The 14053-nt window shown below is 42.0% G+C and overlaps 1 protein-coding gene across 8 annotated transcripts in view; it reads left to right on the top strand.

Annotated features, from left to right (window-relative positions):
- LOC311426675 (E3 ubiquitin-protein ligase NEDD4-like) overlaps window positions 1-14053 on the top strand; it is a 141958-nt gene that overhangs the window by 35895 nt on the left and 92010 nt on the right. For all 8 annotated transcript variants that reach the window (XM_084503210.1, XM_084503206.1, XM_084503205.1 and 5 more), the window contains one exon: window positions 2750-2823. Coding sequence is in view for 4 of the 8 variants with exons in the window: in XM_084503206.1 (XP_084359332.1) it covers window positions 2750-2823 (74 nt within the window). In the remaining 4 variants the exon portion in view is untranslated. The remainder of the gene's footprint in view (window positions 1-2749; window positions 2824-14053) is intronic.

Genomic DNA, 14053 nt, shown 5'->3' with positions numbered 1-14053 from the left:
ATCCTTTATCTGGCTTGTGATGGACGCTCTCTATTGCTGTGAAAATTTAACTCCTTCCTCTACCTAGATGCAGGGTACTTGCAGATAAATAAAAGGGACATAAGAATCAAACAGAAGAATATGAAAAGCTTACTTTTCCTGCCTTTCAGTCTTACTATTCCCCCCAGCATTGCCAGCTGAGGAAGTGGAGATCAGTGGAGACAGAAACTGGAGGTGTCCACCTGGGAAGCTGGGAGATGCTCCTGCTGCTGGTACCCACTGCTACCAGCGGCGAAGGCTGAGCAAGCTCAATGTGGGCACCTCTCAGCTGTGTAATTTGAGGCTTTGGGCAGTCAAGTGACACGGAATAGTCTGTTGTATTTCTGGTGTATGCATCCACATGCACGTGCTGGTGTTGGTACACTGCTTTTGGGAGTATTTTAACAAAAAATGATAGAAGTTCAGTGCATTACAAGAGAATCGTTTAGCAGGTGAGCTATCTGAACAGCTCCTCGTGTGCTTCAGACCAGTGCATAATTAGCATCATGCTAATGCAGAACAATTTGCTGCCATCCAAAATACGCCTTGCTCATTGCATACAATAGCTGTTAGGAGAGTATTGTGCTGACCAAAGGAAAAAACTGAGTGTAGGTAGATGAAGCCTTGTTACCACTTGAGATGTTTTAATTGTGCTTGAAGTATTACGTTTATTTCATGCATATGAAAACTTGAACATATACGTGGAGAAGCACTGTCTTTCCTGCTTAGTAAAACGGAATATTTAGCAGAGGCTGAGAGCATGCATGCGGAGTGGGAGCAGGGTCATACCTTTGTGCACTTCATTTTAAGCATGAAGTGAGACTTAGGATATGTTTTTGAAAATCTGTTTCAGTTGTCTCGAGGATTATCTTTTGTGTCTTGCGGACCTTGAGTTAGAGATTCTCCACTATTTGGCCATCCTCTGGTTCTGTGATTTTATTATTATTATTTAATCATACAGCGTTTGATTCAATTAATACGCTGAGGTGATGTTAGTGCAGCAATAAGATGCCACTCCAGCAGAGTTGATGGTAGACTTCATGGGAGGAAATCTGAGTAGCATTTGTGACATAGTTACTGCTAGAAATCCCTCTTTTGGTCCCTCTTCACTTAATATTACAAATTCTTATCCTTCATTTCTTCAGTAAGTTCAGAATTGTCTGCATTTCTGACAGTTTTTCTATCCTGCTTCCTCTTAAGGAATTTTCTTGATCTTAATTTTCAAGTTCATTGCCTTTTGTCCATTAAAACCACTCCTGAAGATCATAAAATCATGTATGTTCTGTAATGCCTCGAAGATAACTTCGTACAACCCATCAGTGCCACTACTGAAATTATGAAAAAGTGCATTCATTTCGCTATCCACTAACAGAACTCCACTGAATGTTGCTTTTCACATCCCGTTTTGTTTACCTATCTGGTAAGTCTTAGGGCTGTTTTGGGCCCAAAAGAACCTATTTTCCCAATTTGGAAGCTGGACAGTGTAAGTCCTTCCAGAAAAGATACCAGCAAACAAATTTTCAGAAAAGATGTAAAGCCTTGAATTCTTGTTTCAAGGCAACAGAAGGACATGGCAGGGTGAATGTTAGGACGGGACTCTCTGCTGACGGGTTGAACAGGACCAGCCTCGGTGTTTCTTTCATTTTCTCCTGGGGTGTTTCTGACCTTCCTAATAATCTCCAAAATCTCAGGTACGGCTAACGAGTCCATGTCTTTTAGCTATCTAAGGCAAATAGAGTAGGTGTAGCGTGGTCATGCCAGGATAAACCTGTGGGAAAACGGCATTGTTTCCCGAACAAGCTTCAAGGAATGGAGTCTCAGGTTACTGTAACTGAATCTGGTATCTCGCAGCTCTGGAATGCTTATCAGAGGAGAAAAAGGTGGATAGCTGATACGTGTGGCTGCAAAACCTGTTTCCATAGGATCTTTTCCAGATTTAATTCTAGTGGCCTTTGTGTAACAAAAGTAAATGGGCCAAACTGGGCGGAAAAAAAAGATGCTGTTGATACCAGCGTTCCTCAGGAGCTGAACGTAACAAGGTGATAAACTGAGTGTCAGGTCAATGCCCACCAGGACATCAGCTGTCCTACAATGTATGCATATATAAGCAAGACAATAGACAACATGCATCTTCTGAAACTGCTGCTTGTCTCTAAAAGCTATTTTTTTTTTACTGAGGTGATGACACAGGCTTGAACAACTCCATATTAAGAATTTAATTTTAATCTTGTACCTTTTTTAAACCCTAGACATCTTTCAGCTGGGATTATTAGCATTACTGGACAAAACCTTTACAAATACTTTCTCTCATTTCAAATACTTCTTCGTTTTGAAGAGACAGATTTAGAGTCTATGCAGAATGAATTTCTGTGGAGTATGGATTGATTAAGGGTTGAAATGGCACTGCTCAGCAAGTTATCTTCTACCTTTGCTATTAATATTTTATAGCATTATTACTACTATGTTGTTATTAGAATCTACTGTTATTCTGCTTTTATTTAACTCTTAAGAACTGCTGTAGTTGGATGCTCTTCATGTTTGTTATTCTTCGGCAGATAAGATGTGTATCTCCCTCTGAGGAGAGGCCTTTTTTCCAAAATCCTATGTAAGGAAGACTCATATTATCTAAAGGTTGTGAGCGTTCATTCACAGGTTAACCTCTTGTGAACTGGTAATCTTCAAAATCAATTACAGAATAAATATTAAACCTGGTTTTTTTTTTTGTTAACAGGAGGAGTCTCGTATCCTCAGGGTAAAGGTGGTTTCTGGCATTGACCTAGCAAAAAAAGACATCTTTGGAGCCAGGTAAGTGTTCTGCTTTGACTATTTTATGCTTTTAAACAGAGTAAGTGTAGCAGCACAAGGATACTTTATCATTCATTGTTAATAAACGTGATGAGAAATCCTATTACTTGCTTACAACCAGTGCAAACTGTGTGATGTCTGCTGGCAAGACAGCTATTAATCGCAGCAGTGACTCTCTGTGCCCTCCTGTGCCCCTGGAGGTCCACCAGCTTAGCTCCTTAGCTCACCAGCTGCCTTTGCTCTCTGTGTGTGAGGAGCAGCTCAGACTCGGGCAGTATGTGGCAATATTTAACATTACTCCCAACTATCTCCCCATACACCCCACGTAACGCAGGAAAGACCAAAAGCCAGCAGTACCCTCTGTCCTGCTTTGTGAGAGCTCTACTTTCCTTACTGTTTTTTAGGACTCTGGTGCCAAGTGTTGAAGTCTGGCTGAACAGACAGACTGTGAATTTTCTTGAACTCTTAGATGTGTTCAGGTGCCACTGCTGCAGTTCTTAAGTATGGTACCTTAAAAGAGAAAGGCAATAAAAACATATTCACCTGTTGAGCCTATGGCACAAGAAGGCTAGTAGTAAGTGCTAATGTAGAAAAGAGTTCAGCATGAACTGTGCTGCCCTGGTGCTTTTCTGTTAGGCTGTGGCAGGCCTGGGTTTTATTTCCAGTTAAATCTTGAATCATCTTGAGTTTTAAACTGGGGACTTCAGGGACAAGGTAAGTTTTTGGAGTATATAAGGCAGTCTCATAAGATCGTTTCCCTGTTCATCTTTGTATCCAAAGATGGAGCAAACAGTAGTCTTCAGCCAAAATAACAGCTGTCAAACAAGAAAACTGGCTTTAAATGGTAGTGTAGAAAGATACAAATACAGACACTGTGTGTGTTTTCAAGACTTTTATTTTACAAGAATTGGTCACAGGTTTAAAAATAAGCTTTTTCCAAGTCTAGGCTTGTTGTACAAATAATGATCTAAAGAATCCAATCAGGTAGTAGTAATTGAGAGAGAAGCTGGTTCTGAAGCCAGAAATGATCAGTAAACATTTTTTTTTGAAGGCTAATAGAGGTTTGACATTCTGTCTCCCCCAGCTGTGAGGAAATTCTTTAATGCAAATGCTCCAACCTATTTACATTTTTTTTTAAATTGGTTTGAAATCAATGGTATCCAATTTAGCTCTTATTGAAATTACTCTAATTTCTTAATGTATAAACAAGCCTCCCTGTGGACTTTCCTATATCTCTTGAGTGATGCTTACAAATTGTTCATTAGCTTGCATATCTAGCTTGAAACTACATGAAAGCAGCAATTAAAAGTTTAATCAACTTTAATTTTTTGTGAAATTTCCAACAAACGTTCCATTGGTAGCTGTGTGCAGAATATGGTAAGACAAAGCTTTATTTCTTCCTCTAAATGTGCTGTTTAGAAGATCACATTGATACGGTGACCACAAGCAACAAGAGAGGCAGCTCGTGTAGATGTACTTGGACACGCAGTGCTTGCTAAGCAGAGCCCAGGTAGTCCTGCTGATAGCGTGGCTGGGTCGCACTATCAGAGTACTGCTGCTTGCTCACGGCGTTAGTGTATCCGTTGTGCAATTCCCGCTTGCCACCTATGCCCGCAGTTGGCATTGAGATGCTGCAGTACCAAAGGGAAGGAAAGGAGGAGCAAATTCTAGAGAAGAGATAAGGCTAAGGCACAGAAAAAGCAATTTTTTTATTATCAATACTAACCCTAGAATTGCCGTGTGTACATACTAACATTGCTTTTTCTTTACCTCGTGTAACTTGGCCTATTCATACTATTACAGATTGCTCGTGCTATTATCAGGTGTCATTCAAAAGAACTCCTAACATTTGCTTAGGTATTGATAAATTGAACTAATATCTTTCAAAATGCAAAACCTTAAAACTAAGTGAAATGTGAACCGAGTCCTGTTTATGTGGCCCTTAATATTTAAGTAGATTAGTCTCAAGCCAGTACCATTTCCATAAAAGTGAGGAGCTAAAAACGTAAGTTGGGAATATGTTTTTAGCTTTGTTCTAAGCAGTTCTCTAGTAAAAGTGAAACTAACGGCATCACAGCCGTAAGCTTGGTGAAATGCTCGTACTGCTGTGCTGACAAGTGTTCAGGAAGCTTTGTTCTTGGCTAGCGTTTCAGTTTGACTTTTCTGTTTGTTTTACTGGCCTTGCATACCTTGCTGAGATACTAACGTTTCATGCTGCTTGAATCTTAAGTACGGTGTAAGTTTCTCCAGGTAGTATCATTCTAACGTGGCTGTCAGGAGCGTGCTGTGGCTGACTGGCCCAGTAACGGGTTTGCTGGGAATCACCTGGAGTTGCTGGTTGACTTTTTGTTTGGGGGAGCTGCAGAAGCATACGTAAATGTTTAAACTCGGCAGGAGGATGTAGGAAATTAACAGACATTACAGCCTCACCAAATATTTATTTCCTGTGTACTGTCTGTTCAGGATCCCTGGAAAACAGCAGCGACTGGTGCTAGCTGGGTTTTCTTTGTTGCTGCAGATGCACCCCCCCCATGCGCTCTTGGTCCCTCTCCCATCAGTAATTTTCATGAGTACCAAAAGTCAGCTTGGAAGCAACGTGTGACACTGAAACTCCTGGACACAGCCACTGGCTAGCTGGTATCTTAGGGGAAAGCAAGCCTCGTGAATTCGGAAAGGCAGAGCGTGCTGCTTGCTGTCGCTGAGGCCTCTGTTAGCAGACTTGGCGAAGGATGAAATAACAGAGTGGGATGTGCTTGGGGCTGCTCTTGTTGGGTGCAAAGAGCCTTGGGGACCAGTTGTGCAGCAGGGTGGAGCAGGGAACAGGGAGAGGGTTTGTCACTTTCTCTCCTGGAGGGCCTCCCGGGGCCCTGGGCTGTGCAGAGGCAGCCAGGGAGGTGTGGGAATGAAGTTCAGAGGCAGCTCCGCGTGGATGAGCAGGCTGGGCACTTGAAAGTGAGGAGGTAAATTGACCTTCCTTGGGGAACACAGAACCCTTACGGGGAGAGGAAAATGCCTTGTGGTTCCTCCAGCTGCAGGTTTGGATGGGGTTGCATTATGCATTCGTCATTGACTTAGCAAAGGGAAAAGTTGTCAGCACCGAAACACACAGCGCCATGGCTGGTCAAGGACTTCAGTGCATGCACGTTGCAGCCTGTGCTGTGCCCCGTGGTGGGAGACGCTGGGTTTCTGTGCTGTTCCTGACCAGCATGTCTGCCTGCAGGCACGTTCTGGGTCATGGACAAACATGGTTTTGTTTTATTGGGCTCTTTTCATACGTGACACCAAGCTTTAAGGACAAATTCCTGGTCCTGGTAAACACTCTTTTAGGGAGAAAGAAGGCCAAGTGCCTGTGCTAAATATTTTGGATAGTTGCAAACTTCAGAATGAGTTTATCCTAAAATCATTTGAAAATGTGTTAAAATTGCAAAGGTGCAGCCCCAGCAGTCAGTTGCCTCCGTGTAGTTGAGTTATGCAGTCATTTGCACAGAGGCAGAATGATGAGTTACCGCGTAGCTGTGAAAGATGAACCACAAGGCATACGCTGTGCTCTGCCTTTCAGTAGGCTTTCCTTACAGTTTTTAATCAACTTTACCATTAGAAAACGCCAGCTGTAGGCTTGCAGTCTGAAAGCCATTTCTTGCCTGATTAAATCCAAGGGAAGTCTTACCAGTGTAGAGTGCTAGAGGAAAGTGTTTTTCTTCTGAAACTACTCTTGGCTTATGAAATCATTTCGATAGTAAATAATGATACATGAAAGTTCAGAAATTCATAGAACGATGATTATAATGACACAATATATAGTAAATGTCGAATGAAATAGCTGCTGAGTAACCCAAGGTGGTGGTTAAATGAGATGAATTTTATCTAGAGATCTAGTTGATGTAGGCATAAGTGGCTAGTTGGTGTGGATATAACTGGCTTGTTTTATAACCTGTTTGCATTTTGCCCTGCAAAATTATAAGGCTTAGTCTTTGATATATGCCAATGGCTATAGTAATTACAAACTGGAATTTTGTGAATGCTTTGCATGCTTAACTCTGAAAAAAACACTATGCTCTGTGTTGTTCTCTAGTGCATTTGCAAGTATGTATACATATTTACCACCTGTCATGACTGTATTACATAATTTTATATTTATTTCCTCTTAATTCCCTCTCTAAACTTCTTAAATGCTATGTCTTAATGAATTCAGCTAGTATTTGTATTCTTGTATGCAATTAAGTAACACAAATTATAATGTAATTAATCTTAATTACAGAACATGCTTAACAGATTATTTTCTTTTTACTTGCATACTAGAATGATGCCTTGAGTACTATTGTGACTGAGGCTGCTCTGTGCATTTCACTGCACGCAACTACAGTTACTGCCTAGAGAAATTTGTAAAATAAAATGAAATTTCCTCTCCTGAATGCTGCATATGTTCGCTATTTTCTGGAATCTAGCACATTCTTGAGTGACTCAGGCTGACTGCTGAGCACAGTCTGCCCGAGTGGACAATATACATCTCATCTGAAGGTACTTCCAGTGTGGGCTTGGGTTTTGATTGTGGGGTTTACCCAGAATTATAGGAGAGGAATACTATTAATTATAGGCAAGGAGGTGGTCTTTTTCTGCTTTTAACATGGATTTATGATTCCTAGAAGGTCTGGAGAGCAGCCCCTCGTGTCACTGTATTGAATAAATAACTTTGTGTTAGGTGGTGGAATAGATCATGGCTATTCATTATCACCAGAGTTTGACCAATCTACTGAATATAATTACTTTTTAGCATTGTTTTTACACCATGTTGAAACAACATGAGATAAATTATTGCATCACTATGTACTATATATCTTAAATTTAGAATTCATCCACTCCAAAATAAACAAAGAAGAAATACAGCAGTATTGAAAGCAGCACTGGGCTGCCTCTTGGGTTATTTGGCACAGTTGTGGCATGCTTTTTATAAATGCAGTTTCTTCATATACACACACAGATGGTTTCATAGGTAATAAAGGTGAATGCATATGTATAAATAAGAAAAAATGTCTTCTGATTATTATTAATAATTATAGAATTCATATGATTCTGTGGTTGTTTGTGTGAAGTAAGACCCCATGGTGTGGATGTTCTTATTCAACTAAAAGGTTTGGAAGTAAAAAGGGTTGTGTGTATATGTGAGAGGGTATATCTGAATGTGTTACTTGCTGCTGCCTTCTGAATCATGAAGTAAATGACAAGTGGGGCTGTCGGGAAGTTGAGAAAAGTAGAGTGCTTCTCCGATAAAATTAAGAACGTTTTTCATTAAGAGGAAGCTGCACTTCTAATGACGTGATAGCTTGTTATGAGTCCCTCTGGGTTTATTGCTTTTACCTGCTCTTTTCTGAAAAGCCTGCAGCCTGGAAAACACAGGCAAGATGCAAGCCTTTTTCCTTTTCATTTTACCTGGGCCTAGGGTCAGTGATTTAACTAATAGTGTTAACGCTAGGCCCCGCAGGCTCCAGGCACCTGGTGAGCTATGTTAAATCACATCGTGTGTCCCCATTGAGAAGTCTACCTGAAATGGGGCTGAACTCTAGTTCATGTGCGTGCTGTTACTGGGGTTTGCGATGAATGTGGAGCACACGTGCCTGTGCCTTGCAGATGATACAGACAGCAGATGGCTACCTTCTAGCCAGTCCGCTACCGCTATTTCCAGTCCAATTGAGGTTATGCTCTTCTAGCTAATGGGAAAATTCCTGTCACAGCTATGCCCCTGGAGGTCCTAGCAAGTCTGCTACATTGGATTGAGTTTTTAAAACAGCCTATTTTCTGCCTCTTATTTCTACTCTAGCAGGAGATAAATCAGTTGAAGTGAGTTGCTCTCAAAAATTAACCAAGCTTTTTTTTTTTTTTTTTTTAAATAACCTGGCTCCTAATAAGCTGACTCCTTAGTGCAGTCATACAGCCCTTCCCAGCTGTTATCCTAGTACACAGCAAGGCTCCCTCTGGTGGCTAGTTTAATAAACAGCTTAAAAAGAAATCTATTATCAGTAACTTTTATTTTCTTTAAAGTGATCTACTCTATGTAAACATAGATGAAATTTGAACTCTTAAATTGATTTTGTGTAGGGCTTAAAATATTATTTTGGCATCAACCATTAGTCAGAAATTTTACCCAGTAAAATGTGAGATTAGCCAGATTCATAGAAGTAGCTTTTGGAGGAATGTTTCAGAAGCACAAGATGGCATGTGCCAAAGTGGAAGTACGGGGTATGTGCTCTCAAGGCGTTCCTGGGGATGAAGCAAAGCAAAGGGGTTTTGTGCTGCAAACTTTTCAAATGCCTGAATTCAACAAAGCCGCTTCACTAGGTGGCAGTTGCTCAAGTAGGATAGAGTTCAGAGTGCATTTCTTTCCTTTTTCTAATTGGGGGGGGAAGTACAGAAAACCACTTTCCTTCTGCTGGTGTAATGCACTGAGAAATGTGATGTTCAGAGCAGCACAAGTCTTCCACTTGAGTTTTGTGCAATGCCATTGATCAGTAAAAGTCTTTAGTCTTATGTGCTATGTTTGCTCTGTACTATTGCTTTGTGCACAGTGCAACTATTTAATTTTCTCACTTGCTACATTTCAATGGAGCACCAGGCAATTCAGGTTGAATTTCACTGGAAAATCTCAGTGTTTTGGTACTTAACAAAAATAAGCATCAAATGAGACTTCTTATTGTTGTGAACTCAAAATGAGTGCTTCAGCAGGCATGGGGATGAAACTGATGATTTCCTGTCAGCACTGTCTTTTCTTATTTTTTTAAATGACAAATGATTCAACACTTCTGAATCACTGTGCCTACTAGGGTATTGTGTGGGGCAAGGAGGGAGGAAGAGTTTGCTGGCATTACTTTCATTGGTATGGAGCTGTCACTCAGAAAAACTGTAAGCACTTCTAATGTAGTGGAAACAAACATGTTATTTACCAGGCAGGGGAAGGGAAAGAAAGCAGTTAAGAGCCTCACCAAATCTAGGCCAAGCTGTGCTTTGAAGCACAAGGGAATAAAACCGAATAAGTTAATTCAGAGGCTGACTGTAAAGCACTAGATGGTGAGGGTGTCCTGAAGGAAGAAGCACCTTTGACAAGATAGCATCTGTACTAGTTAACTGAAGTAAGATTTGGTCACCAATTTTTTTTTCTTAAACAAAGCTGCACAGAAATGTTTTTTCCTAGCGGTGTGTAGGTGGACATTCAGCAGAGATGATGTCTGCAATGCTGATAGTCTAAGGCTGCTGTCTGACACCTCTTGAAAGCGGGACGAGTGCTCCAGGTGCCAAGCAGAACTGTAATGATTGTTGGGGAAGAGGTAAATTATTAAATTTGTTAGAATACGTGTGAAAAGCAGGCCAAAATGTGAAGAATTGTCTGAGTCTTCTCTATTTTCCATCAGAGGAGGTGGCAAAGTCCAACAAAAGAATTAAGGTTGGGAGTGGGGGCACGTGGTTTATCGGTGTATTTATTAAATCGGCTCAGTGGCTTTTGGTTTACAGAGGGAGGCTTCCCACAGCAGGGATGTGCGGTGTGCCAGGGCAGGTGGGTGCTCTGCTGTAGCTGGCCTCTTTGTGAAGGTTGAGAAAAGCGTGCGAGGAGCAGGCCACGTCGCATCTGGCTGATTTCTTGCTAGCTGGCAGCAGAGGGCACCAGAGAATTTCCTCAACTTTTACCACTAGCTGGTACTCTGGGTTTAGCGGAAATTAGGCTTCCCTGTTTTTTCACCCACATCAGCTCTTGGATTTACTGGCACTCCTGCCAGTATTTGGTCCAACAGTTCCTTGTGACACCTAACTCTGGGTCCTTGGAAATTGCTGGGGGCAGTATGTGCTAAAGATGCACCACGTGAGAGAAGTAGCAAAGAGGATTTATTCTGCAGAGTTTTTGTTGCTGTTTATAAAGTAGAAAACATGACTTGTGTGAACTGTTATAAAACACCCTTTATTTGTGGGTGGCAAATTCTATTTGTTTACAGAGCAACTTGTTTTTCTTTTAGCACTGTCTTCAGCAGGAATGTGTGCTGGACAGAAATAGATTATGGCTGCAGTAACTCATTAAGAACATCGGAATTGTAAAATAAAAATAGCATTACTGATTCCAGTTTTTTGGAAGGCTTATTAATACAAGCATAAATAATAATTTGTAAAGTTCTTACAAGTCGATTCTCTTGGCTTATTTTCCACTTGATTCTGCAAGTGCCTCTGAAGATGGTTGCAGCTTTGGGCAGGTACAGATATAATCACTGTCGTGTCTGCATCACATCATGTATCGAGTAAAATGTGTAATAGGAAATGGCAATGACATCGCTTTCAGTAGACAGATTGTCAATAGGTGGACATTACTTGGCAGTAAGCTTTGGCTGAGAAATTACAGTGTAAGCTGATAACTGTTCCACTTAGATGCTCTATCTTTGTGTGAGGTGTTTAGACCTCACTTTGATTAAGCTCGGTCAGGGCTGGGGCTGTGCTAAGGGCAGGGGAGCTGCTCAGGTAGAAGTGCCTAAGATGTTAGGGGCAGCGTGGGCCCTTGCAATGTAGGCTGATGTGGAGAGAAGAAAGCAGAGAGGAATACAGGCGCTTGCAAAAATAGCACTAGCATTTTTTCAGATTTCTTTGTAAGTAACTGGAGCAGGTATAACTTGGTGGTTTGTTTGTATTATGCAATTTTGCTGCTGGCTAACACAGTTTTTGTTGCTGTCCTTCTGGTGCACGTTAAAATCAAGCAAATTCTACGTGCATTTGTCCTTGTTAGTGAACTAAAGAACTGAGGAGTTTCCCTCTGCACTTCCACATTGGAAGTCCTGATGCAGGTTTAAGATTTGCAGAGGATGGACTTCAGTCAAGACGACTTTATACAGAAAGCTTCATGTATCCCAGTTTCTTTTTAGGCATAAAAAAAAAAGAAAGTATATAAATGCATCTCAGACTGTGCTAACTTGTGAGCTCTGTTTTTGGACTAGTTTTTAAAATAATACCTTAATGAACTTATGTACATGTGACATGCAATTCATTGTTTCATGCCTGCCAGTGCTACCTGAGACAAGGAAAAGCCTCTGTCCATTTGTTAGGAGGTAATAAATCATGGACTAGTCTTCTGCATTGATTTATTTGCTGAAGGTTTAACCAGGATGTTGTTACTACTTACTCATTTCTCTGTTTCTGCCTTGGAAGGCTCCTGGGCTGCAGCTTTGGTGTTGGGACACAGAAGGCAGCCCCTTGCTGCTCTCTTTGCACAGGCAGGGGCTGGAGGTATTGAGGGCAGTGGGTGCCAGCACACAGACCAGCAGGGAAACTGCAGCTAGCTGTAGCTGCCTGCTTTCATGAAGATGAGCCCTGGTTTGCTGCTCTGTGAGAGGCTGTGGGCCCAGCCCTCCCTTAGCCCAAGTAACCGTGCCGTGTTTCCTAATGCCAGTGAGCGTGCGTGGTTGCTGCTTGTGTGTTTGCTTTTGGATGTTGCTTGAGTGGCACAGCTGCTGCTCCATCGTGCTTTGAAGCCTGTTCATTTATTTTTTTTCCTTAGGGCAATCATGTATTATTACTTACTCTGTAGATATTGTTCCAGTACCGGGGGGGGGGGGGGGGGGAGGAAAGAGATGTGCTCTCTTAGCCAGAAGCTTTATTTTGGACACACTGCCAAGAAACAGTCAGTCTTTCTGTATTCTTAGGGCTTTGCTATGAAATCATTGTCGGGTAAGTTAGGGACAGGGTGGCAGACATAACTTTCAGTTCCCTTTTTTAGTTCTTATTAGAGCCACAAAGTGTGTGAGTGTGCCTGTGCAGAGCCCTCGTGACTGGGTATAGCACTCATACCTAAGGAGGGGGGTGGGAAAGCATGGGAAAAGTACGGCTTCCTTTTTCTTTTCCCTACCCTAGCTAAAATATAGCACTAAATTTTCAGCTGTATAGCAGAAGTAAAAGATCCTGGGTGGGTGAGGGAGGTTTGGTTTTCCTATGCTGTTTGGTACCTCTCCAAACTGTATGAAGACGTTTGCAATTTTGGGCTCCTCAGTAAAGAGCCTTGAAACAGATACATAAAAAGTGTTGCTCTAGAACTATTATTTTGTGAATAGATATATAATATTCTATTTTAATTGAAAATGAATGAATAAACTGTTGTGGAAATAGATCAATAAATAATACAATGCAATTAAGCATTAGTTTTTTTCTTTAAGTCAGTGGTAGTATTAAAGTGTTGCTGGCATTTCTGGTAAGGCTTCGTATCTTATATCTGTGCTTGTATATTTCACCAAAGAAATGAGCATAGGCTAAAGCACAAAGAATTTCCTTAGAGTTTAACTGGGCTTAAATTTCGGTTAGAAGCTTGTTTCCCTTAACTTTGGTTTTGAAGAACCCACTTTCTATTTTACAACCCAGGGACAAGGTTGGTTTTCAGGAGCCGTGACTAGGTCACTAACCAGCAGGAAGCTACCTGCATGCTTTTGGGGTGCTAGGTGGGCAAGAAGACTTTTTCTGTTGAGTGTGGCAGATGGGGCCAGCTCGTGGTGGTGTCTGCCAGGTGCCAGAGCTGACACAAACTAGAGTTCGCGTCTGTTCAGCTCGGAGTGCAGAAACAGTTTACGTCTGTCTGCAAAAGCAACATTAATATAGCCATAAAATGCTGTGGAATACAAAATACTCTACAAAAGCTGTATTTTGAACATGTCCGTGCATTGGTGCCCGTGCATGGGCAGCGGGGCTGCAGGGGCCTGTGTGAGGGGAAGCCGGGCCTGCCCCGGGCCTGTTTGGCCCCCCCAGCGGCGCGGAGCTGAGCCCGGCAGCCAGGCCGCTGGGTCTGAGGGGCAGAAATGCTGGATGGGCAGAAGGCTGAGGAGAAAAGTGTGAGAGAGAGGTCTGCAAGTACCAAGGTCAGAGGAGAAGCACAGAAAATCACTGTTTTCTATCAGTGTCTTGGTTAGCTAATTGCAAAATGTGGAAAAATACCAGCCTTCGGTTTCCATGGGTGTTGGGGGAGGGCAGGATTAATGCTTGTGAAATACTCGGATACCATGGAAATTGGAGCCTGAGAAAAGGCTACGGGGAAATTAATTGTCTAGCCTCCAGAACAGGGCTAAACATCACATAAAATGAGCTGCTGGGGTGAAATAGAAAACGTGGCTTCGTGTCACACACAAAGGCGCAGGAGCCGCGTGGCCTGGCCGCGCTGAGGCGTGAGGGAGCGCGGAGCTGCGCGGGCAGCAGTTGGGGTTCAGCTGCTTTGTGGGCATAGCAG

This window comes from Aythya ferina, assembly GCF_964211825.1.
Source record: "Aythya ferina genome assembly, chromosome: Z".
Taxonomy (NCBI): domain Eukaryota; kingdom Metazoa; phylum Chordata; class Aves; order Anseriformes; family Anatidae; genus Aythya; species Aythya ferina.
Note: the sequence above shows the minus strand (reverse complement) of the source record. Positions and strands in the feature narration are given on the sequence as shown.